This window comes from Aythya ferina (genome assembly GCF_964211825.1).
Source record: "Aythya ferina genome assembly, chromosome: 15".
NCBI classification, from domain to species: Eukaryota; Metazoa; Chordata; class Aves; order Anseriformes; family Anatidae; genus Aythya; species Aythya ferina.
In genome coordinates, this window is record NC_140314.1 from 7,904,989 (window position 1) to 7,932,362 (window position 27,374).

Sequence of the window (27,374 nt, forward strand, 5' to 3'; positions counted from 1 at the left end):
GTAATATGTTCTCATTGTTGGTCCCTTTGTGTGTTCCTCAGTTCCCTAAGGTAATGAGCGTGGCAGCAGCTGTAGTCAGCCTTCCTCTATATTTTAGCCATTTTTCTTCATTGGTGAAGCACTGAAGACTGGTTGAAGTTTCTGTTCCTTTTGCAGGTCCTCATGCACTTCAGCATTCAAATTGAAAATATTTTTGGTGTGAAATACATAGATTCAACAGTCTTGACTCCAGTGTGTTTCAGTGATGATCTTTGGCCATAATTGTTTACAGTATTTTAATTTCTTAAGTACAGCTACTTACAGGCTACAATTATTATTTTTGTAGGATCTAAAATAACTGCCTGCTTATTGCATTGGAGGCAGTACATATTGTGGAGATCGAGATGATCCACGGGTAGCAGTACTGTGACCAAGTACGTGCAGTTTATGCATGTCAGTGTTTTGTTTCCTTAAAAAAATACAAAACTGAAAGGTCATCAAATCTCAGAGAAAGAAAGATCAAACTTAAACTAACAATTAACAAAAGCAAGACTTTGAGGAACATGTGATCATTCTGGGCCTCTGGTCTTGTTTTAATGTAATGGTCCACAGAATCAGCAAACACAAACTTCTCTGGGCTGTACCCTAGCTGATTCCGTGCCTTGTCTATTCGAAATGTATGAGTTATGGAAATATTCTGCACCTGTAGGGCAAAAGAGTCAACATACAAAGGTATGAATACACAGGAAGTTCAAACAAAGTCTGTAAATGGTAACAAAGACCCAGTTAGAGAAAATGTAAAATTCAAAAAATACATACATTTTATATATATATATATATATACATATATATATATATATATATATACATATCAAAATCCGATTGAAATGTCACATTGTCTTTACTATTGTTCACTCAAGAGAAGTTTGAAAGCCCTAAGAGGCAGGGAAGGCTGCAAAGCACAATATTCTACTCTTGAAAACATCCACAAAAACTGTTCTGCACACTTGTTTATCTATCTAAGGATGCAGGTAAAAGCCATCTCTTAGGAGCCTAAAGATCTTCAAAGATCAGGTCCCGACTGACCAGCCAAAGCCATACAGGATGTTGGGCCTTGGAAGGAAGGAACTGATGAAGCAGCCTCTCCCAAATTGCAAGCCTATGCTCTTATCTTCTCAAAAAATATGGTGATGAGTGTAAAATAATTGCCTAAAATGTACCTGATGCATACATTTGCCCTGGAATCTGGAAGCAGAAGATGTACTGGGTGGATTTTACTTCCTGCTGACTTAATCTCAAATTGTGCCTCAGTATTCACATGGTGTGTATGCATCCTGTGGGAATAAGGGGAGCTTACAAACAACTTTACCTCATTTCTGGTCAGCAGGGGGGACAGTTCAACAAATGGTTTCAGCATCAGATGAAGATACTCCATTATCATGGCTGCATAACAAAAGATTTCTACTTGAGGTAAGAATAATAAGTTGCTGTGCCATTATGATTTTGGTCTATCTCAACAGCAAAAGGAAATCACATGTCTAACAGCTCAAGGCACCATTACTATCATCAACAGGACTACTTGCTTACAAGGAGTTGGATCTTTAATCAGCCTGTCTTAGGGTGATTGCGTAAAAAGGGTTTGGAGGGTTGGTGACAGAGCTAGTATAAAGATCTTCAGACTTCATAAAAACATGAGAAAAACAAACTATTCTGGATTGGATTCTTTTTTTCTTCCATTTGGGTTTTGATTTTGGGGGAGCATGGGGTACAGGAGTACAATAAATTAACCCCTGCAGGCAGAGCAGATACTCTTTAACATATTTCATGAAGTCATTGATTATTACATTCAATGTTTTACATTTATACCATTTAATCCAAAAACTTATACATTTAGTAAGTCTTACAAAACAAAAACCCTGCTATTTTAATAGCACTTAAATAACAGATCATTCTCGTTTTAACACACTGCATAGAGCTGAACTTCACTGATGCACGCTAGATGAGGTCGCAGCATATTTTATACATGAAAATTAAAATTGTAGTCACATTAAGAAAAAAAACAAACAACATTGTAATTTGGAGCAGTGGTGCTCTGGGCAGGACAGAGAAATGTTGGTAAAGTATTTTTACCTGATATATAAACCAAGGAAGTAGGAATACGTATCCAGGGCTTACTACAACCTAAACGTTCAAACTGAAAGAGATTTAAAAAAAAAAGTGAAAAAAAAAATAAAAACAGAAACCTCAAACAAATTTTAAAGTTTCAGTCCAAAAGATATTTATGGAAGCATTTACTAATAAAACAGAAAAGTTAATAATTGCTATTAGTATTTGTTTTCATTTTCTAGGGTATTCTAGTTAAACGTCACTTGAAGACTCTGTAATTTTCAAGTGGCAGTCTTAAAAAAGTATAAAAATGGATTATAATAATTGACCTAAATGTCATAGCATGCTGACACCTTATATAACCTTGAGACATATTTATAGTTTTGAGCCCATCATTAACAGCAAAATGATCTTTTGAAAATATTTTATCTTACAGATTAATAATAATTTATTTTTTTTTTTTGTCCATGTTAAAACAGCCACTGTTAACATCTGAATGCCCAAGAAATTAGGATAATGGCTGTTATAATGAGGATGCTGGCTTAGATGGTCCTTTCATCTCAGTAAAGACAGTTGCTTTTATATAATATTTTAGGTAGGCTTTGTTAGAGCATTAATCAAACTGAACTTCAAGCAGGAACTAAACACACATTCATAGCAGAACTCTGACACCGAAAGGAAACATACCAAATACATCATATGCACACAAAAGCCAGAGTTTTATATAGTCAAATAAGTTAATATATTTGGAGATAAATCATATATTGTACGTACGAGTGGAGTTAACCATTCAAAAAGGTTGAATTTTTCACCGTCATTAATGAAATACACCTGACCACTCTGTTAAAGAGGTAAAGAAGAGACAGGTTAATAAAAATAATACTTCATATGTGTTGACTTCACTCCTTATAAATAGCTTAAAAATTATGCAAAATCTTTTCTAATCTTTCCAATGTGCTTTTAAGGGTAGTGCTTCTAGGTCAGATAAAAAATGTGTTTACAAGGAGGAAAATGGTTGCAACTGCTTCTAAAGTCAATGTACGTAAATGAAATGTGCTGACAGCTTTTATTTATGTATGGTATAGGAAGAATTGATTATTGCAGCTTAGAATATTAAGCCTGGACCTATATGTGGAAACAGGGATAAATTTGCCTGAATATCCAATTTCATTTCCAATATCAAATATTCTTTGCCCATCTTCCACAAATGGCAAATATGAAAATGCAAAGGTGGAGATGTTCTTGAGGAACTGAGTATTCCATCTCCTAACAAACTGCAAAGCCAGTGCTGCCACAGCCCAAATTATTCATGGCACGTTTGTCAATAAAAATAAAGACAGCACAAGCTAAAGGACACCACCACAAACATGAAGTACTATTACTACAGTAGCCACTGTAGTACAGGATAGAGCAGTAGGATCCTCTGTCAAACGAAAACTGTGGTGTTTTTATTTACTTACAGCTATGTAGTTCTTTTCAGGGGTGAGAGCTTCAGCAGCTAGAATTTGAGCTTGTACAAGATTCTCTGCATGCACCCAGTTCATTTTAGCAGAAGGATCCCCAAACTTGAAGCTAAGTAGCCCTCTCTCAATGTTCTTCTGTAGACATAAAACAAACGTGAAACCAAAGAAAGATGAGTTTTAAAATGTAAAGTGTCTTGTCCAGGTAAACATACTGTTTGTCTATACTTTGAAAAAATACATGAGTCAATTAAAAAAAATCAAAAGAAGTACAGTTTAAGAAGCAATGGAAGCAAATTGCTCTAAGAGATAGTTAGGTTGTCTAGTAGGGAAATGCTTCTGATAGCTAAGAACTAATCTATATTGCCTACAGGGGATCAGATTCTCCATCAATGAATGTGTAAGAACAGATTAGACAAATATTTGTTAGAAGCAGTCAAGGTATATTTGGTTTTGCATGTGAGAGAAGGACTAGATAACCTCTCAGGGCCCCCCTTAGTCCTCACTTTCCTATAATTCTGTTTCTTTTATCTGAGAAGCACATAAATGATTTCATAAAAAATCACTTATATGTGTAAAATTGATTTTGTTCCAAAAATCCCTCAGTAGTGTGATATGCCCCATTGGATAACAGAAAATTATTCTGGGTAGGTAGAAGCCATTCTGCCTGAATGTACTAGTGTGTGCCTTTCCTCCAAAAACCAATTACATGGTCTCAGGTGTCCAGAAATAAATTAATGTCTATCTCAAGTAGATAATGCTTCCATAGCAGGGCTGAATTGGATATAAGAGCAGCACTGCAAATTTTCTATTTCCTATATTCAGTCCATAGAGAAACACAATGTCTTTTTCCAGACTTACTTATCTATCATTTTGCCTGAACCCTATCTTTTGAATACAATACATCTCGAATTTAGAAAAAATAAGTCTGTTCTAAGGATAATATTTTATTGAAAGGTAAAATGTAGTTCTGAATGGCTCAAAAGTATTCACAAAATTGGATCAAATCTAACAAATAGCTTTGCCTGGGAAAAAAATGGAAGGTAATACGAGGTGTCACATTTTTTATTTAGTGGATGTTGTAGAAGCTACAAAATGTGACAGTTAAATACAATACCTTACACTGGGCTCACAATAAATAAGCTTAGAATTTTAAATGAAATTAACAAAAGACAGTATTTATTTGAGGGGCTAAAGAAAGCATCTTAGGTTTACCTTAAATGGCACATGACATTTTAAAATATGGTTTTATTTAGAAGATGATAAAGTATATTTCAGTTAATTTTAACACAATTCCCCACCTCAGACACAAAAGAAAAAATATTTTTTACGTGGTAAGCTTGAACTATTCTCAAAGCTGTGCATAACTTTATATTTTGCTGATCCTTTAAAATAACTGACTCATATAACTCTACAGAGATCATATTCTAAACACTGTACTATTCCTACAATTTAAAAAACAGCAAGTGAAAAACAGCAAAACATGAGCTCCTCAGCTGTTTGCCCTTTAGTAACATATTGTACTGGAGGGTGCATCTGACACCTTAACTTGTCTCTTTGGACAGTGAAAGCTGTTAATAACTGAGACAAGAAAAATAAGATATTTGTTGTATCTCTTTTCATAAGTATTTTAAACCACTTGGTATAAGTTGCATGCAAATACACATTCGGAATATCATAGATTGGTCTGAATTTTATAATTATAGTAAGCATTACATTGTAAAGCTGGATTTACATGTATTTATATTAAAAGTATGTTTTTAAATGTACTATGCATTCTTTACAGATGAAAGAGATTGTCTGATAAAAAAGTTATTTTCAACAGACAATCAAACTGTTAAATAAGCAGGTCAGTAAATCTGTAACACATGTAAGTGATGTTGGTCTATATTATAGAAATTTCTGCTGACTAAAAATTAAAATACATACTGCTAGCCTTGGCAGGTGTCTTTGCTCTTCTGGTCCATAGATGCCTGGTGGGCGAAGAACACAAGTATAGAGTATTCCACCTCCTAGAAGAATTGATAAAACTATCCTTAAGTGACTTTCAAATGATTACAATATCAATTGCATGAACTAAAGAATGCTGTAGCAGAACTTACTCTGAAATAAATTAACCTCACCAGCTTAAAAAATACTACATACCAAAAGGTACTGAATTAGTAGTAGAATATTAACTTGGCAGAATCAGAACATGCAAAATATCAAGATGGGATTCAGAAAAATCCTGCCAGCTAGACTCCATGCCAGGGGGCTGGAGTAGATGAACTTTAAAGATCCCTTCCAACCCAAACCATTCTATGAATATTCAAAGCACTGGCATAGTCAAATTCCTAAAAATTACTAGGTATTTCCAAACCTTTTACTAACCAGTCCTTTGTCTCTGTGCCAAAGCAGCCAATGAGTGTGCCAACTGTGCTGATGAGTTTGCTGATGTAAGCATGTCATTGGTAAAAAAGTGAAATGAAACCAATCCCATACAAAATTATTGAAGAGAAACAGTGTCTCACTAGCTGTGCAAGATAGAGCTGAATGGCTCTCAACAGTAGGCACATCCTGCTCCCACTAGAACTAGAACTTAGTAACTTCGGTAAGAGAAAGTAAGGACCATCGTGAAAATCCAGTCACTTCCGAAGTGCATCTGTTGACTGGTTCATCATCTGCTAATAACTGTTCTCAATAGTAGAAAACAAGCAAAATACTCAATCCTGCTGATGGCACAGGATCAAAACGGGATGTTTGGAACAGTGACTGATTAAAAACTCACTGAATCATTTTAATCCTTCGCACAGGTAAACTAGTGTAAGCTTCTAATTTAATTGAGAAATGCAGAACAGAATATTCCTTCTAAAATTAAGAGTGACTTTGATGTGTTGAGCTGCTGGGAAAAGAGGAAATAAGGAAAAAGAACTTTATTCGTTGAATAGAATAATTCCATTGGTGTGAAACGCTCATCAATGACTTAAAAACTCTTTATAGCTCTGTGAGTATCAAGTGAAGAAAGGCTTTTCTGTAAGTTGTCTACAGCTAAATTTAGCTCAGTATCACTTGGTCACATGGAATCATGTTGCACTTTACATTAATTTGTTTTGCAATGACAGTTACAGTATCTCATAGGTGAGTTTAAGTATTCAAGTGTATTGAGGCTTCCTCAACATGGAAAACTTTGGAAAGCACTAATAAATAATTCCAGGCTGTAGTATCAGGTGCCTTATTCAGATTTTAATATATAACTATACGGAAGGAGGGGAACAATTTAATCAGCATTCATGTTTTACTTAAGTTGGATAATACTATGACATTAAACACTTGTAATAGTTTAATTTGTACCTATCTTTGTCTTTTTGATTAAGATGCTGAATTTATTGCTGCCATGTCAAAGTCTTAAGTTGACACTGTGGGGGTTACAATTAAAAGTTATTTTTAAGAAATAATCGTTCAGTTTGGGAGACGGGTAGGTAATTTGATTTCATAACTGCTGGACAATCTTGTTCACTGAAGGACCGATACTGGATACAGGATGTTAGAAAAGGACAAGAAAAAAAGGTGTAAATTCCAGTATGAGTTTATGCTAACACAAAAGTACCTGCTAGTGGAGTTCCATTAGCTGCTAGTACCATTTGTTCTGCAATTGATTTGGTTCTGGAATAATGATCAACATGCTACAGAGAAAAAGCAAATATGTTTGTATGTATTCTTAAAATGACAGAGAGAGGCATTGCTTCTCCACTCACTTAGCAGATGGTAACAAACACCACAAAAATACAGAAATTTTTAGGTATTGGCTTAGGATAAAATACAAGCATATTGCAAAGGCAAGCAAGTAGTTTTGCTTATGCAAATCCAGTTAATTAATTTCAGTCCATTTGAGAAGTAATGAATATATGTATGCTTTGAATGCTGCCAAGAAGGTAATTGATCACTACTTCGTAATCTGGATTTGTTTTTCAAAGACATCATGATTAGTCTGAATTCTCCAGTTCACTTTCTTGTGGCACTCCCAGAGAAAATATTATTCAACATATTATTCAAAATATTTTTCAGTATTTTCTTTACCCATCTCTGCTTCTCAAAAGACTGTAAACTAGCAGATGGAGAGAGGAGGGACATAAAAATCAACCATATACACAAAGCAACCAGAAGTACTACTTTTTAATTAAATGCAATAAAATCATATAAAAACAGGCTGCTTTTCTATATCTGTACTATGTTGAATATAAATTATCTTCAGTAAGGGAGAAACAGACAAATCATATAAATAATAAATGGCCAAAGAGGCACCAAGTGATATAACACAATCCCTATGTCCAGGTGGAATTTCACTAATGTGAATGGGACACTGTATGAGTTATTTTCCAAAATAAAGAGCCTGATAGAAAAAAATAAATATGTACTGCAATATATATAAAACTGTGATGTGTTAAGGTTGTGAAGAGCATTTACAGAGTATAAAGTGCTTTGCTTTTTCTTTTTTCTTTCTTGGCATTGGATTATGGCATCAGGCAAAACATGGTCATGAAAATTCCAGGCTTTTTCAGAAAGAAAGTAAACAAAAAGGAAACTTGAGAAAATAATACAACCAAAATACCTTTTCTATGGGAAAATATGGCACAGTTTCCTCATCACCATCTTCAATAGGAAGCCCTCCAAACACGACATTTACTGTACTGGTGTATATCAATCTGCTGATGTTCCTTTGTTTGCAGGCTGTGGCAATATATAAAGTAAATTAGTTTAGTGGAAACTTTAACAGTATGGAAAAAAAAAACAAAACTGTATGCACTGGCAATGCACCTTTTCTGAGAAACTGTCAAATCTTAGAAGAGCAAATCCATCCATTTCATGATTGGGTAATTTAAACTGCAAAGCATATGGAAGATATCAATTAAATAGAAAATATCAGTTCAGAACCAAGTGCTTTATAATCATTTGCTGTATCCTAATTTGGATACCGTAAACTAACATTGTGCCTTGGGGATGGCTGCTACCAGCCTAGTGAGATGGGCTGTCAGCCCTATCAGGTAGGTGGCTAGAAAACTTTCTGTTTAAAGATCTGCCCACTACCTGTGTACAAGCTATTGGACAACAGTGAGGTTTAATGCTATAAAGTTTAATGCTACATGTGGAAGTTGTTAATGTTTGCCATGCGTACAGATTCTGCCATCAGGTTAAACATGATTGTGAGCAGCTGAAGTAGTTGAACTACAGTGCTGGCCCTCATGTCATACCCCATAGCAGAATCAGGTATTAAAGAAAAAAAAACACAAAACAACAAATCATTGCCCTGTTTTCTCAGTTTCTGCCAAAACTGTGAAGCATTTGGTAAAAAATAGTGTCTGCCAACTAGTTTTTTTCTAAGTGGTATGATATTTTGATAAGTTATACCAACACCCAATGGCAAGGTTAGATACCTACCATCAATGATGAACCTTGTTCCATTAATGTTTACAGTTTCAATCTCTTCTCTGTGCAACTAGGAAAATGAAGAAATTGTGCATCTTTGAATAACACATTTTAAATTCAATAGGTTAATGTTGCAAGTGTCCACAGTATCCACAGATAAAGGTAATGAGTGCTTTGTTTTTTAAACAAAAAAAATTTAGATGACTGTCTTAGACTTCCAGAAATCAAATCATCATTTCTAAGCTACACTTGTATTTTTCTTGTATTTTTACAGACTAGCTTGCTTGAAGCAAAGAGAATCATGGTGCTTCTGAACTCATATTTCCAATGATTATACAACAGGAACAATATGTTAATTATCCATGTTTCAGCAGCACTTCACTGACCAGTTGGCTCTATCCAAAGCAATTCCAAGTACACACTGCCCAGTTGCAAACATCTTTTAATAAGCTATTCTATCCAGCAAAGGCAGTTACTGAAGTTAATTTTATTAAATAAGGTAAGAAGGGGTGTATGAATTGTAACTTCAATCATAAAAAATTGTCGTTCAGAGTCTGACATCAAGTGTATTTTTTTACTTACCAATGGTAAAAAATTAAGACTTCAAATACAACACTTATTACAATTGAGTTATATAAATAAACAGTTACAATCAAAAGTTATATATAAAGTATAGGTTTCATTCTTCAGTGACTTTACACTTACGAGTTCCATTGCAAAGGTTTAGGAAAGGTTGGAGGGAGCCTGTCTCCCTTGTCTGTCCTTTTGTCCTCCCAATATTTCAGCAATTCTCATGGCCATTTCCAACTCAAACGCCCTCCCTGGCTACTGTTAGTGCCTCTAATAGTAAGGAAATAATTTCACAACTAAGAAAAGAGTACTGTAAGGAGACTATTTGTAGCTAGCACATCAGCTTGCACCGAGCAATTCACTGAAACAGCATGGGAATGGATTCAGGTTCTCAGGATAATCCAAAGAGAAAAAGTCTAACATGCAGTGTTACAGCATCAAACCTCTCATCCTCAGTGTGAGCAGTCACACAGAAAGGTACAAAACTATTTGAACTCACTTGCTCTCTTCCTGACATTCCATATGAAGCTACATGAAACACGCAGTCAGCCCCTTCACAGGCTGCAAATAAGGCATCATAATCCCTGACATCTGCCTGTAATACATAGGAAAAGATACTTGGAATTGAAATCAAAACTGTAGGTTAGCATTTGTCATATAGTAGTTTAGTATAGAAAGAATCTATATATATAACTGTACCTACTGTATATTCTGGGACTGAAAATTAGATCCATTTCAGTACTTGCTGATAATTATATATTTCTTATGTAGAACTCACAGGACTTTAAAAGCCTTCATTAAGCCTCATAATATCCCTATGAATTACGGAAGTGTTCTATTAATTTTACAGCTGAATAAACTAAGGTCCAGGTGAGGGAAGTGACTTGATCCTTCAGAGACAGGAGATGAAGCAGGTACTCTGCTACACATTACAGATTTCATTGCTTTCCTTATTTCAGATGCATATTAAAATCCAGCTCACAAAGAGTCATATGGGATATTCAGTTTTAAAAGTTCTTGAAATTTGCAATGATTTGCAATTTGCTATTTGGATTCTGTGAAAACTAGTAAGACATTATGGAAAAGGCATATGGAACTAACTGTTATGAAAATGTGTTTTATCATACCTGGATACACACTACTCCATCAGGAATTTCCCAGATAGGCTTGTTTATGTCATACAGAACAACAGAAGCTCCTGAGCTGGCAAGAGCACATCCCAGCTTGTATCCAAAATAGCCTCCGCCTCCTGTCACCACCGCTCTCATATTTTTTTCATTCTGTGCTCCAGCATTTCCTTTCACTTTAGCATTAGGAGGTTGGTGCCAGGGTTTTGTTCTCCCAATCAGGATAAATTTTCTGTCAGTGAAATAATGTCTTCTATTACCAGACACATGTACCAATTTCTTCTCCATTGTAAAAATTGCTCCATAGTGCTCCTGGATGCAGACAATTCCAGGGAGTTTCATGTTAACAAGCTCTACTCAACAGCAGCAGTGTCTTACTTTAATGCAACCTGTTCAAAAGAGATAAAGACAAAGCAAAACACTAGCTACAAAATTTCCAGACTCCAAAGATTTCTCTTGCAGGACCAATTTATATTTCCCGTTCTGGTGTTGTAGCTTAAAGCTGGCCTTTAGGGGTCGCATGTGATGCAGAGTTGTACCTGGACTTGAAATCTTGAGTGTCAGGAAAACACTAAACAAATTGCATTGAAGTTTCTATACTCGAAAAACAAGCAAACAAGACCAAGTGAAACAGCAGAACAAAACTTCCTCTGGGGCAAAATAAAACTTTAATGCTTCTTTTACTTGTCCCTGGTTTATTACAAAGACATCTGGGAAAAGTGATGTTTTCAACCCCATTCTAAGGAGCAGCTGAATGTCAATTAAAAATATACTACGTTTTTATTACTGGTGGTGGTTGGAGTTGAGTATTTCAGATGGAAAGAAGAATGCCTAGCACTCATTTTCCGTCTTTAGGAGGTGTATTGGAGAACAAGTCTATCAAATCCCTTGCTTTTTATCGGAACTGAAGTGCAATAATTGCTACGAGACAGAAAAGAAAAAAAAGAAGAAGAAGAAAAAAAAAGGTCTATGAGTGTATTAGTCAAAAAGTAGTAGCTAATCATTTATTTTTAAAAAACGAGTGTTCTTTCCCATTCATAAAGCAACAGCCAGGGGTTCATCACTGACAGACACCACATTTCAGAGGCTGCAAGTCCTGATTACCGGCGTTACCCCATCCCCGCGCTGTGCCTCGATAAAACATTAAAAGCCATCGGAGCTCCCGGCGGCATTCTCCGCATCTCACTTGCAAATTCGCCAGGGCAGGCAGGCGGCGAGGGCAAGGCTGTGCCACGGAAACTCCTGCTCCCCTGGGTGACCCGGAGGGGCCGGCGGCCCCGCCACGGCCCGGCCCCGGGGGGCGCCGCTCGGTTGGGCCCCGTTGGGGCCGTTGGGCGCTGCCCCACCGCGCTGGAGGCTCGGCGGGGAGGGGGCTGCGGGTCGGTCCCCGGGGAGGCCCCCAGAGCCACCGAGGAGCCGTGCCCTGGGATGTGGTGCTCACCTCTGCAGCCCCCCACGGGCTCCCGGGGTCCCTGGGGTCCCGCAGCATCGCTGGGCTCCCGCAGTATCCCTGGGGGCCCGGGCATCCCATAGCACCACTGCATCCCACCACGCTCACCTCGCAGCACCTTTGGGACCCCACAGCCTCCCTGGGGTACTGATGATCTCTCAGCATCCTGCAGATCCCGCAGCATCCCACAGCATTCTGAAAACCTCTCGGCATCCCCAGGTCCCCACAGCATCCCTGAGACCCCACAGCATCCCCAGGCGGTTCTTACCTCCACGTGTCTTTTGTGACCACTCCAGGAAAACATACCACTGGGAGCTGGGGCTCTGTTTGCGCTGAGACACCTGTTGAGAGGGTTGTTCAGGAAAAAAAACAGCATCTCTCAGTTACCGTTTGGATAGTCATTGCTGGGGCATGGCTCAGAGAGATGCAGAGCATCAGAATCACCTGCAAAAGAGCAGAAAATCCCAGAGAATAAACAGTCATAAGCAAACAGGCACTAAGGTCCCTGCCCTTCTGAACTGGCAGCAGGTTTCTGGTCCAGGGTCCCTTGTGCCTAGCAGGATGTGAAAAGGGTCAGGAGCTGCAGAATTTTAGAGTTACCGGTTCCAATGAAAACCAAACCAAACCAAAAAGAACAACAAACCAAGAACGCTGAACACACTAACCTTCTCCATCATAGCTGTGCCATGTCTGAGTGTTCATATTAAATTTTAATAATTTAAAGACATACTTGCGATTATGTTAGGGCATAAGTAACATTAATAGCCAGCCTAGACAGGCTCTGTAAAGGCTGGCAGAAATGTGACAGCTGGCTATTCCAACTGAAACTAAAAATTGTCTTACAACTTCAAATACTGGAGTTTTTATGATGGGAAATAAATTAAATGTAGCCAGTTAGTATTAATCAGTACTGCTGTAATAGAGATGTAGAAAGTGTCTTACCTGAAATAACACATCAGAGAAGGTTTGACATTCCAAGACTAGAGCAGCAGGACTCCACAGGGACTTGCAACCACAAAGCCAGTGAGTTCTTGGGTTACTCCTTGCTGAGGAAGATCAAAAAAAAAAAAAAAAAGATCCTACGGAACGCTGGAATGCACTTCTCAATGGGCTTCAGTCAACTGGCTGACTTCTCTTCTGAAAAGTGGTGGTGTAGTATGGGATGCAGACCTAAGCTATTAGTCTAATAAAAGCAATATATGAAAGATTCATAAATAATGAGTTTAAAGGCAAATTAAATATGTTTGCATATAGTTAAAATGCTCATGCTGTAAAGTAACTTTATACGTGCGGGTTTTATTCTGCATTTCTAAGCAATGAAGGTTGATGCAGCACCTTCTGCAGTGCTTGCTTGTCTGACAGTCAGCTGCACCCCAGTATTGATAAATTGTGAACATAACTGGTTTTATCCACTTAGCCAAGTTTGATTAAAGTCTCATATATATGGAGTTTCTTTAAGTTTCCTCAGAATAGGTAGTCAGGTACAGGGGAGAGGGCTGATGAGTGCCCCTGCTAAGGGAAGATGCACAGTTTGAGCTCAGTTTGTATCTTTAAATGCAAACCTGTAAGAGCCCAGGCTTTACTACTTTCACTGCACAGAAAACTACTGTTCAAAACAAATAAACAAAAAGGTAAACCAAGTCTTTGCTCACATGTGCTGCAGTGGTAATTGTGGTTGCTCACATTTTCCTTTCACTGTGTTTTATCTTGAGATAGTAACATTTTATTGTAGTGATGCTGCTAGCACTCCTGTGTACCCTGTGGATTTAAAGATACAATGAGAACATTTCCATGAATTTGTTGGTCTTAAAAATCCCGTAAAATATTAATACAAAGGCACGATAAATACAGAGCGGAGATAATCAGACAGCACAGCTTTTCTATCACTCTCTTCTGTGACTCACCCCAGGAAGTCCAGCTCTCCTCATCCATGTTGGGTGCAAGAGAGGGAGCAGCCACTCCCTGGTCAGAGCAGAGTTGGTCCCTGAGAAAAATGTTTGTGATGGGTACCTCATGAATATTCATCTGGCATACACATTGTATATGTACACATAGTACACATGCAATACACGTAGCTCATGTAGTATAATCCAGCCAAGAAGCAACTAATGTAAATCTTAAGGAAGGAGAAGAGGGAGGTTGGATCCTCTCTCAGGGCCGACTGCTTGGTTTGCCTGCTGACACTGCAGTGGCAAGTCACCGAGCGAGCAGCATACCAGCGCTGGTACAGGGTTACGGATAGCATGACTTGGCTTCATTTACAAGGAGAGGCAGCAGTAACTCCTTGCTGAACTCCAGCAGTCTTACGTGTCATCCCTCTCTCTTTGCACAGACTTCTTAAAAACAGTAGCTGGTTCAGTTATGATTTATTACTGCATCAAAAAAATATTTCATTTACAAACACGTGTAATGATACTTTATTACATCTTTTACACAGGTTTTGAACAACAAACTATTTCACATAAATATGACATTCAGTCCTCTCCCACCTGATACATATAGACATTATATAAATATTTACTTTTATTTTTTTTTTATATATATTTCCCAGGTCTTCATAATTCCTCACATAGCTGTAGCAGCGGCTTCATCAGAGCAGTTTCTTCATTAGGGCCACCACCTTGCTACAACACTGCAGTGCTACAATGGTTCCTCTTCCAATTTCTTATGCTCCTGGATTATCATTTTTAGAAAGATATTCTCAGTATGAAGTAATCATTTATGAAGATTCATTAAAACTCTTCCTGCACCCATTGGTGGTGAACTCCTTTGATTTTGTGACACTCCTTTGCTTTTGTCCTATGAGAACATTTCTTGATATGTTCTTGATATGTTGATATGTTCTCGCATTTTCAGTTTTGTTTGTTTGTTTTTAAGATCAGAGAGAAGTCATCACAGTGATAAGAATAAGGAATAAGAACAATAAATTCCATAGTGACTGAGGAATATACTATGACCAGATCATTAATACTCAGAAACAAAATTAGTTTTTCTGGAACAGGTGGGTAGCTATTTGGTTTTAGAAGAAATAAAGAATCATCAAACTTAATAAAAGGCCAAAAGCAAACAACATTTTAAGGAATGTGTGATCTTCTTGGCAAATAGGTCTTGTTTTAAGATAATGATCCACAGAATCAGCTAATGAGAATTTCTTTGGTTTGTAACCAAGTTGATTTCGTGCTTTATCTATTCGGAAAGTGTGAGTTACAGTAACGTTCCATACCTAGAATCCAAAAGGACAGTTATGGAAGTAACTTTAATATCTGTTTTTTTAGAACTTGGATGAAAATACATTATCAATGATATTACAATGGAATTAAAAACATGAATAAAGATAGACACTCAAAAATGTACATATTTTGGAGTCAGATTCTGTTCAGAGCTAATAGAATGAGTTTATGTAGCTGACAGATAAAAAGCCGAAGTTGTATTACAACATTCTTTGTGGACTGGGTGGAAAAGCAGTTTATCACACTTACTTCTCACTTGTGAATTTACGATCTACAAGTAAGAAAGTAAGACAGAATTAAGGAAATCCTATGCAACAAAACAATGCACTTCACTCAAACTGGCTCATCTGTACACAGAAATATGTTATGGAATTGGATGACTATTGAGGGAGAATGGTGTGGCTTCTCAGCTGTGCAGAAATGCACATATAAGGAATGGAAAACATGCCCTATTGGATGATTATATCCTCCATGTCTAAAAGCAGGGTACCTGTAAAAGTGCTCAAGTTGCACAGCCTCAATGATTTCTGCTTCAGATGGAGAACTAATGTAGAAATAAAAACAGATAGATAAACTGTGGAATAACTGAAAAGCTATAGTGTAAGTTAATAAGGTCCATTCAGTTCCTTCAGTGTCCTGTTATGTTGCTGGTACAATACAGTAAGAAACTAGATGGCAGATTAAAGTGTTTTGATTTGTTTTATATTAATTTACTTTTTTATATTTTACTTTTTTTTTTTTTTATATACTTTTTTATATTACTTTAATGGACTTTTTAGTTATTGGCTAGCCCTATATTATTACTGCTACCACACTGAACCAAAATCCTTGCTCTGAATTCTTGGACCACCTTCCTTTAACAATCAGTTCCACAGTATACAACTGCTCTCTGGAAACAATGAAGTGCCTGTTATCCTCGTGCCAGCTCCATGTCAGTTGCTCTGTCTTGCACCCCTACATTGCCCCCTGGATCACCTAGTCTTCAAGTACAGATTAATTTCTTATGATTTTATAAGAGGTAGTCAGGATGGCATGGAAAATGAGGCTACAAAAAGACTGCCTATGCCCAGAATAAGCTAAGCCCTGAGCAGAAAAAGAGAGCTCTAATATCTGTACAGAGGGTGTATCACATATTTCATGAGAATTTTCATCAAAAATATATAAACATTCCCTGTCTTTAAATATTTACCTCATTCCTTGTCAAGAAAGGTGTAAAGATAAAAACTGGCTTTAGTGCCAGGTGCAGATACTCCATCACAGTGGCTGTAAAAAAGAAAATTAATTAATGAGACAGCTAGATAACAATAAACTAAGATAATGCTGACATTGCACATCCTATAATTCATAGTGATATCAGAGGATGCAATGAAGATACTGCAAGGCAGTATTTAATTTATAAAGTAAATGATGAACTCAGTTTATTAATAGCCTTTAAACCTTATCTGCTACTATTAATGCCAAATGGCATAAGTGATTATTGTATTAATTATAATAATGCTAAGTTAGATAAGTTCTACAGTTTGGGCCCTGAATCTTATAAAACCATTAAACAGCTTTACAGACATAAGGAAAAAATTAAAATAGCATAATAATCAAGTATGTAGTTCATTATTTTACCTGCTATGTGAACCAGGAGAACAGGAATATGTATCCAGGGTTTCCTATAGCCTAATTTTTCGAACTAGAAAGGGTGTAAGAGAAAAGAATAACAGAGAATTTGTATTGATTTGAGGGTGTCTATGAAGCATGAAAATGGACAAATGAATATTGATAAAATATATCTAAACTTTTCCAGTTAATCTTCCTATCAATACTGGTAGTAAGAAATACAATTGAAACCCACAACTACTTTGGTGTCCACCTCACACCCTTCAAATTGAATTGGATGGTGAATAGGAAACAATGCTATTTCCAAGGAGCCAGTAATTGAGATGGGAATACTTAACTATAATTAGATACAGGCCCATAGTTCTCCTGAAGTCAGCTTTCTGGAAGTCTTTTCTGTGTTGGCATTGCAAGATCAAAACTTAAGCAAGTTCCTAAAATCCCAGCCTGCTGGTTATAATGTTGCCTCATTTTATCTTTTAAGATGTGACTCTAAATGGCCTTCTCTTTTGTGCTGCAGCAGATAGCATAACAGAGAATTAACCAATGGCTTTAAACCATCTCCCAGATACTAATAGTAGAAGTTTTCATGCACTATGAGATACCTCTTAGCTAAATTCTCTTAAAATAATAAGGGCCAAACTCCATAGATATGCACATGCAAAACTTCCTTAAAACCAGTGGAATTTTGGAATATGCTAGGAGAAAAGGACAGATTTTAAGTTCAATGTTAGATAATTCAGTAATTAATGTGCATTGGACTTCAATTAGTTAGTACAGTCTTTTAGTTAACTAATTGAATAGGGCATGTATGTTCAATTAAAGCTAAATGTGTGTTCAATACATACTAAAGGGACTATCCATTCAGAAAATACGACATTTTCACCATCGTGTATGTAATATGCCTGTCCACTCTGTTAAAGAAACAGAAAAAGCAATTAGAAAACCACTATACATAGGATGGCATTTTGTTTCTTTTTCATACCCACCTATCTTTGTTGATTTTGTGAATAGCATACCAGCATACATTCAGTGAATATACACAAAGCAGCTCAACAAACTACCTTCATTGAACTTCATTGCGATTTCAAACAAGTCTCATACTTTTTTGTAACCCCATGGTGATAGCAGAGATACCAAGGATTAATGATGTTGTAATGTAGATCAGAGCTTGGTTTCACTTTGTAGCAATGCAATTGTTAGATCATTTAGTCTCTCACGATATGTAGAGGACAGAATTATCTTCATGAATTTAACAGAGGTAGCTACACTGACAGAATATTAATAAACAGCTTTTTAAGGTGTGAAGCTGCACACCAGTTTTGAGAATTTGGTACGGTAGGCATTGGAACAGGTTGCCCAGGGAAGTGGTGGAGTCACCATCCCTGGGGGTGTTCAAGGAAAGGTTGGACGTGGTGCTTAGGGACATGGTTTAGGGGATGACATTGGTGGTAGGGTGACGGTTGGACCAGATGATCTTGGAGGGCTTTTCCAACACTAATGATTCTATAACCTTTTGGAGAACTTTTGATCTCAAAGCACAGAAAAGAAACTTATTGGAGAGCCAAAGATACTGGGATAGGGTACTTATACTATTTACTTACTGCTACATAATCCTTCTCAGAGGTGAGAGCCTCAGCAGCTAATAAGTGAGCTTGTACTAGGTTTCCTATGTGAACCCAGTTCATCTGAACTTTATGATTCCCAAACTTGAAGTTAAATAGTCTCCGCTGGATATTTATCTGTATAAACAGAAAAGGAAAAAAAAAAAAAAAAGAAAAAAGAAAGAACTATGTGAAGTGTTTCTCTTTATTATGCAGAATAACTTATTCATTTTGTCTCATCCTGAATGCTTAGAATTTTCTATACTTGTGCACAATTACAGCACAAGAAAAAAACAACGAGCTGATGGTTTTATAAATCAAGGACGGTTGCACTGATATGTAGTGGTAAAATAGAATGACATAACAGTATTTGAGACTGTACTGTTCTGAAGCTAGGAAATATATTTTAAAATACTACTTTCATTAAATGATCGGGGATTCAATCCTAGATATTCTAACATTGCATTCCACCTATACATTTTTTTTTCTTTTAATTTAAAAGCAGAGCTTGGTCCTTTCCATTGCTACACTGCCCATATCGTGCTAGTTGTTATCATGCATCACATGACCCGTCACCAAGCTTTCATTACACTTTTTCTGGAAGAATTGTTAAGACCTGTAGTCAAGGTACTTCCTCCCATGTTATGCCCTTACAACTAGTTGTAGTGTCCTCCAGAGCTGACTATATAACACATACAGCTACTCGTGGCAGGTGGCGCTGCTCTTCTGGTCCATATATGCCTGGTGGACGAAGCACACAAGTATGGAGCTTATCACCTCCTTGGGGAGAGAACAAAATGTGATTTTCATATAGCTTTGATATCAACATATGGCAGGCAAACCACATATATTGTCTGAATTTTACATTGTGAAAGTAAAGGATCAGTCTGGCCATTCTACATGATACTGCCTCTTAGTAACTTGTTTTCATCTCTGTATAAAATTGAATTCAATAGTAGTGAAAGATCCAATTTTAGCAGCCTTGAAAACTGAATCCCTCTGACCACAGAATAGTTTGACTAGGAACAGGACAAATCAAATTATCCTATGTCTATGCCTTGTGCTTGAATGACTTTTTGTTTTTGTTATAGGTAAAAGTTTATAAAATACTTCATAATTCTAAACACAGGCAGTGTTGGAATATCATTCAGTTCACTATATTTAGACACCTTGCTTGCTTGCAGCTTGATGGCATCACAAAGGAATGGAAGAGGTCTCTTAAACAGAGGCTTTCAAATTAGTTACAATATTCTAAATTCAAATTAATACTTTAAACTCTACCTGTCAATCATTAAGTACAGTGGGAATAGGCACAAATCCAACTTTCGCGTGGGCAAGTTTAACATGTGGCAGGCATTTGCTCAGTAGTTAAACAAGGATGCTAAAATTGCATCCACATGTAATGTTTATTTGTCAAATTTCAGTTCAAAGAAATTGGTAACAGTAGCAAAATATGTACATAAAAGCAAGGATAAATATTTCCCTTGCCATATACAGACAGATTTTAGTGACAGCTATTCATGAACACAGGACTTTAGAAGTCAACATGGCCCTGATATTGCCAATCTGTTTAAGAAGCAGCAATTATTCTTGCAAGATACCAGCAAGCTCTTTGGAATTATAAGAATGACCTTACCGGACAGTGCTTAGCGCTTAGAAGCTCAAAGTGATAGACAGAATGGGTAATAAAAGCACAAGTCCTATATTTGCTGTAAAGTTGGTTAAATTTTTTAAATGTTTTGAACAATTAAGGTTAAATTTGCCGAATTTTCCCATCAGTTGTTTGTATACAATCTCATATGTGTCTGAGTATGCACACACAAAAATCTTTGTCCACTAAAGGTAGGATTATTTCAGTTAATTTTAAATATACTATATATTGATAAATCAGTAAACAGAGAAAGCAATAGCACTACTGATGATAGGAAAAACCCAAATGTTTTAGATGTACCTTTGAGTAAGGTTCCATTAGCAGCAAGAACCATTTGGTCTGCAATTGCCTTCGTTCTAGAATAATGATTAAAATGCTATAAAGAAAGGCAGAATATGATCAACATTCTAATCAACGTTATTGTATTTGTGAAGGCAAATTTACTGTTTATACCTGACAACCTCTAAATCTAGCCAGCTTGTAGACATCAGCTGAGTAAAATCAGACTAGAAATAACAACAAGATACGGCACAGATATATATTTGGAGAGACAGATTCTTGTGACAAAAAGAATTATGTAACTTTTTGTGCTAGATGTACTGAAAAAAAATTAATATCAAGTCAAATATTCTCTTTGGTAATATAATTTTGTTTTGAAATTGGAATTTTTAAAACAATAACTTAAATAAGAAATGAATGGTTTAGCCGTTCCAAAAAATGTTTCAATTTCCTATTGAAACTATTCATATAATTACAAATAATTATATTTTATACAATTATAATTATTTATAATTATACAGTTATAAATAATTATCTCCCAATTGTATCCTGTACTATTAACGTTAAAAAAAAGTACCCAAATGTATTAAATAGGATTCTGGACACAGAAGGTTATTTATAAGACTCTTGAATTTTGTATTGTCATGCTTTATATTGAAAACTATAGCTAAAATTTACACCATCTTTATACTCTCTTTACTCGTCTTTATACTCTCAGGTGGCTTAATCCATCTGCTCCACCTTCCTTCCAGCCCCATCTGCCTCTGCTGGTTGCTATTTCATGGTCACCATCAGAGAAAACATATGATTAGGGCTCAGACACACAAAACTAATTGCAAATTCCTGAAATGTTTTCTTCGAAGTCTGAAGTGCCATGCAGGCTTTGCATAAACTGACATTTCCAACTAAATATTTTGGGAGGCACTAATTGAGTAGTAGTCAATCCTATTTAAGATTCCTGGACACTGGATGTATAGACTAAAATTATAGCTCTTAACTGCAGGCAGTGTGCTGGGAGAAGGAAAGAACAAACAAATGATGAGAGTGGCCAGAATGCACTGAGCTCCAGATTTCAGCTAGAAAGCATTCCCTAAATGATCATAGTAAAGAAGGAAATAGCATTTCAGAGTGTGAGGTGATGTAAGAAGGCAGCAAGAAAGCAAGGTTTAGGAACTTCAAAGAAGCAAAAATGAGTGTGCATAAAGTTGTGGAATTCAATATTTTGTAATATTCTTCAGTGCAAATGCTCATAGGGGCCATAACATTCAATATTTACATAACAGATGGTTCCCTGAAAGCCCTTCCTGTAAAAATTTTCTTGTTAAATGTCAGATTCCACTTTTCTTAATCATTTCAGGTATTTTAACATCCCCTGGTTACAGCACGTTAAAGTAACTATGATTCAAGTATCTCTTCATTGACCACAGGTCAATTTTTATTAATGAAAAATAATTTCATAGAATTTAAACTGAGCTATAGTAAAACAGCTTCTGCTTCCAGACCAGCCTTCACCTAATCTACCCTTCAGAGTACAGCAAATGCCATGACATCACACAAACAAAATACCTTTTCCAGTGGAAAATATGGCACAGTTTCTTCATCTCCTTCTTCAATAGTATTCCCTCCAAATACCACATTCACTGTACTGGTATATATCAGTCTAGGGATATTTCTTTGTTTGCAGACTACAATGGCATACAAAATATATTGTTTGTAACAAAAATAAAGAGTGAGAAACAACATATGAACTGGAAAACTCTTTTTGCAAACAAGCATTACATTTACAGAAAACATAATATTTTATTTTTAACATTAATTTATCATTTAATATAATAGAATCTTTCATTCAGGTGGAATTTTTCATCCCAAATATTTGCTGTTTTAATATTATGTATCGTGGTCACCAAATGTTTTATATACTTGCAGCTATCATATCTCCACGGGATTTTAGTCATCAGTTGGGTAGAGGAAATCTCTTGGCAGGGAAAAAAATCCTCCTTTCCTTTGAAACATTTCTTAAAACATACTCATTTTATGAGATGAATAAAAAGGAGATGAGTACGATCTTGTGATCAAACAGCATTGAAAACCCTTTGCTTCTTTGTAGGGGTAGTACTGTGGACAGCAGCCTGTCTGCAGACAATTATTTTTGCCCTTATTTCAGCAGTGAGCAGGAAGCAGTTCTGTTTCTGGTCCCACTGTTTTATGGATATCCCTGCAGGCAAGTAGCCATACAATAAAGTGTGCTAGCTGTCTCCAGTGTGTGTGTGACAAAACTCTATTTGTGTCAAATCATTCATAAGTGACAAATAGCTAACAAATGTTAGCAGGAAACTTACACTGTCAGTGTATAATCAGTAATATGTTAAATACAAATGAAATTAGTATTATTTCCAAAACAGTCTTAATTATGGATTCCAGTCAAGAGTAAGATGTCTAAATTCTGCTGCATATGTCATTGCAAACTCAATAACAGTAATTTTCTTTTGATTTAGCAATGTTTCTAAAGTTTTAGTGAGTTAATATTTACAAAGTTAGGAGATATTTTTTAGAATCTACACAGCAGTCAGACCAATTGGCTTCCTGGCTCATTTTGAAAAGAATGAAAATACCGTTGTAAATATTTAGAAGAAAAAACAATAATAAAATGTGTTATTAAAATGTAGGTTAAATGGTAACTCCAATGGTTCACAATCCTCCCAGATTCTTACTTCATTGGGAGCCTATGGGAAATATGGCAGGGCATGTTTCTGTAGGTTCAGAGGTTTGAGCAAGAATACAGGAATATGTAGCAAATTTTTCTCTTTAGCTTGTTTAGACCCTTACTTGCCTAACACTTCACTTTAATTGTTCTGGCTTTTTTTTCAGTAATAACCACAGTAAACTACAGGCAGCATGAAAATGGGTCTAAAATAAAACTGCTTTTACCATTTTGCTTTTTGCCATTTTGCCTTTTAGGTTTTGAGGGAAAAGCAAAGAGAAAGTAGCTTTGGCATTTACAATACACTTTGAAACGTTCTTTCTGGAGTTTAATATACAAAAGGAAATCTGTTGACATTTTTCTGAGACATTAGTTAAAAACCAGTATATACTAGAAAGGAGTCATATTTAGATAGGGGTAAACAATGACATATTAATTTGGTAACATAATAGCTAAATATACTTAGGATTTCTATAGCACCTAAATGTTTACAATACAACAAACAGTACAATATCTCTCATGATATTTCTGTGAGGAAAGAAGATAAATTCTCCTCCATGTACTGATTATCTTGTCCCTTCACTATTCAGTGGAGAAAAATTAAGTTGGTCTGCCATGGAATTAAGTCGTGGTTGAAAACCAATCCTCAATCCAAAGCAGTGGCAAATATACCAGTTTTAATGGGACTTGAGTTTCATTCCATCTAAAGAGTTAACTTGCTTCATTAGAAGGATGAAATATTTTAAGTCTGTTGTATGTATCAGAGTTCTGCACACCTAACTTTACATCATACTCTGAGACTAACGAGGCAAGAGCCTCTTTTAACTGCCAAGTGATCACTGGAAAAATCCAATTAGAAGTTTTTTGAATTCAGTTGATTCAGTTGCAAAGAAAATTACAAAATTCAGATGCAAAGAAAGAAAGTCTAGGTACATACCATCAATTATTATTTTTGTGCCACCAACATTTATGGATTCAATCTGTTCTTTCTTTTGAAGCTAGAAATAAAGTTTGCACAAAATCTAATTAATTTATCAAGTCACATTCACAATACAATTGTTACAATTGCTAGATCTAGAATAGCTCTAGCATTTTTTCTGTATGTGTGTTACAGTTCTCTGTCTTTCTGACATACAGTGATTTCTAGCAGTTTTCATTTTTATCGTCATGTTCTTGTCTGAGTAGTACATTAGTTTCATGCTTTGACATTTATTACTTAAGGAACACCTCCCTCGTTCCCTGCATGGATGACTTGACCTTTCTAACCAACTTCTGTCTCACATAAAAATCCTTTAACCACACTCTTGAGTCCTGTATGGAGACAGATCTCTCCTCTCACAAGAATAAAAAGAGAAAATGTTAGGAAAATTGTACTTGCTTGTTCTAATCCTGACATTCCACAAGCAGCCACATGAAAAACACAGTCAGCCCCTTCACATGCTTTGAACACTGCATCATAATCCCTCACATCACCCTGTAAAATGAGAAAAAAATGGGTTTTGACTGGTAAAGCTCATTACATTCTCTATACAATCAATATTAACTGTGGACATTAACAAAAATCTCAAGTCATTCTAATCTATTTTTCACAATCCCCAATTAACATTAATTAAAACATCATTAACAAGGAGGAAAATCCATGACTAAGAATTTTGTTAGTATTTTGTTGCAAAACAAAGATGACTCTTGTTGGACCCAATTAAGACGGGTATTTTCACGCTTAGTCCTGCAAGGTGGCAAAACTTGTTGAACTTGAATGGGAGCAGCATATGCTTGAGGGCTAGAGAATCAAGCCCAAATGACAATAAATCATAACAGGGAGGGTTCAGATGTTTACCAAGGAATCACCAAATAAGAGAACCCCTTTTCTGTTAGCAAGCACACCTTCAGATCCGGCTTGTGCAATCTGGACAAATGTCTCGTTGCCCATATATGCTTTATTTTAAGTGCTTGGAATGACAACTTTAATTACAGTTTTGTACAGGATTAAAACTGAAGAGTACACACTATATGCATTTAATACTGTATAAGTTAGTGTGGTATTATGATCGCATTATGACATGAATGCTGGACTGTTTAAATACACACACAGTATCTAGTAACAAATGCTATTCAGTGTATAGAACATTACACTGCATTTTTGCATACCAGGTAGTACTATATGAATAATACTCCACATACATACAGGTTTCATTAAAAATTGCACTTCTTTAATGAATTATGAGATTTTAAAATATTAGATATTATTTAATTTACTGTGATGAAATTGATAGAATGATCACAAAATACACAGCTAGAGGTAAGATTAAGAGATCATCCAATCGGTTTTTAACTCAACTTTTCATTTGAGGTTGTGGAAGTATTTCACAATTATGGTGACTTACACTTCCTACCTTCAATCAAATGCTGAAATAGCTAAACAGTATAAATAATATTAGCAATCTCCAAATCACTGATCAAGGCTCAGATCTCTGAGGTGACCTATTTCTTTGTTTACTCTGTAGTTCTATTTTCTAGATAATTCACCCATACTTTATACTATTTATTTTTTTACATTAAATTCTAAAACAACTGTTCTCAGAAGACTATTTGAGTCTGATCTCTTCATTAACTTTAAAAAGTTGTAAATTGACACTAATGCACCAACTCAAATCAAATTGTTTGGGTTTACATCATTAACAAATCAAACCCATAGTTTTTGAATGGTTCCTTGTCAATATTCTATCCACATTCTGTAAAAGCTGTTTATGAAAATGAACATAAGAACAGCGTTGTGAACCATAAAATATTTGATTCTTTTGTTCTCTCCATTTTCCAGACATAATAAATATGTTTATTGAATGGTTAGGAATCAAAAAGCATTAGTGCTCATAAGCGGATGCCCTGGCAAGAGCAGAAACAGGGCGAGCACGTGACATTTTACTCTAGGATATTCTTCCAGTCTCCAAGTATTTTAATTCAGAAGATTTCTTGAGTCTAACTTAACTTACCTATTTAATAATCTCCAACAGAAGTAAACTTTTGGCAAGACTTTGTACAAGCATTTTTCCCATTGCATGAATGAGAAAACAACCTCTTTTTGTTTATATTGAACCGATTCCTCATTCCATCTAATGGCCCTTCCTTCTTGTACTGGAAAGAACAGTGAATAGTCAGTCCCTAAGCCTCTCCATGCCTCTCAGAGTTTGAAGATCTCTCCCACTCCCAAGTCATCTCTTTCCCAGTCTGCAAAGTGCTACTTTCCTTAATCATTCTTTGCATGGAATTCATTCTCTGTATGTGATCATTATTTCACCATCCTTCTCTCACCTTTTTACTCCAAACAGCTTGCTTGAGCAATAAACTTTGTCACTCCTTCATCTAGGTCAATATGAATGTGTTAACTACCAAATCCCAATACAGGACTCTTCAGAACTTCACTGGTGAAACTGAGAGAAGTGACCACTTGGACTCCTCATGCTTACTGTCTCTTAATCAGTTATTTATACATGCAAGAACCTCTTACCATGTTCATTAAAAGCATTTACTGAAAAACATTTATAAAAAATTCCTAAGAATTCTCTCTATTCTTGCCTTCTATACTAATATGCCTAGAAGCAGTATGATTTTATTTCAATGCTGTTAAATATGTAATTTCAACATACCTTGAAAAAATCTGCTCCATTTGGAATTTCCCACTTAGGCTTCCGTACATCAAACAGAACAACAGCAACGCCTGACTTGAGAAGAGCACATCCCAGATTGTATCCCAGGTAGCCTCCACCTCCTGTCACCACTGTCTTTTTACTTTTAACCAGTGGTTCAGTGTGCTCAGTTAGTTTGCTCCCACACGGGTGGCCCCTGTGGAGCTCCTCTGTATATCGTTCTTGCATCACAACTGCAAGATAAAAGGTCTTGTGAAAATTCCTGCATAGTACTCTGGGATCTAGACAATTTCAGTAAGTTTCACATTACAATGACTGTACTATTTTTATTTATATATATTTTATTACCTTAACATGCTTAAAGTGTATAATGTTTTGGTGACAATATTTCTACGTACAATAAGTAATGTGTCTGACTACTTTTACATTAAGATACAGTCTTTTCCTCTTCCCCACAAGTTTCATGTTATGTAGAGATATAAAGAAAAATTATAGAATTTTAGAGACATTATGGTTACCTGACCTTAACAGGTATGATTATATTTTTGAATGCTTGGTATATCAA

General features: G+C 36.0%; 2 protein-coding genes across 2 annotated transcripts; both read right to left on the bottom strand.

Moving 5' to 3' along the window:
* Positions 1-39: 39 nt before the first annotated feature.
* On the bottom strand, positions 40-13,828 carry SDR42E2 (short chain dehydrogenase/reductase family 42E, member 2). Its single transcript, XM_084536617.1, has 14 exons — positions 13,748-13,828; positions 13,038-13,141; positions 12,364-12,539; positions 10,646-11,034; positions 10,018-10,113; positions 8,961-9,018; positions 8,134-8,252; positions 7,132-7,207; positions 5,475-5,557; positions 3,546-3,683; positions 2,860-2,925; positions 2,110-2,173; positions 1,349-1,422; positions 40-682 (listed from the first exon to the last, which is right to left on the bottom strand). The coding sequence occupies exons 4-14, from the start codon at positions 10,985-10,987 to the stop codon at positions 434-436; spliced, it is 1,365 nt and encodes a 454-aa protein (XP_084392743.1). The 5' UTR covers positions 10,988-11,034; positions 12,364-12,539; positions 13,038-13,141; positions 13,748-13,828; the 3' UTR covers positions 40-433.
* On the bottom strand, positions 12,475-27,037 carry LOC311445169 (putative short-chain dehydrogenase/reductase family 42E member 2; the record flags this gene model as incomplete). The annotated part of the gene is made up of 11 exons (XM_084536998.1): positions 12,475-12,539; positions 15,575-15,596; positions 16,515-16,588; positions 16,943-17,006; positions 17,779-17,844; positions 18,535-18,672; positions 19,232-19,314; positions 20,486-20,561; positions 22,031-22,149; positions 24,540-24,639; positions 26,810-27,037. The coding sequence occupies 11 exons, from the start codon at positions 27,035-27,037 to the stop codon at positions 12,475-12,477; spliced, it is 1,035 nt and encodes a 344-aa protein (XP_084393124.1).
* Between the last annotated feature and the right edge of the window lie 337 nt (positions 27,038-27,374).

Bases quoted from the DNA above. Each gene is read 5' to 3' on its own strand.
- SDR42E2 (XM_084536617.1), bottom strand. From the start codon at position 10,987: ATGAAACTCCCTGGAATTGTCTGCATCCAGGAGCACTATGGAGCAATT. The intron at 3,684-5,474 runs GTATGTATTTTA...TTATGTCTACAG, and splicing joins GACACCTGCCAAGGCTAGCA to AAGAACATTGAGAGAGGGCT. The intron at 683-1,348 runs GTAAAGTTGTTT...TTTGCCCTACAG, and splicing joins CCCTGCTGACCAGAAATGAG to GTGCAGAATATTTCCATAAC.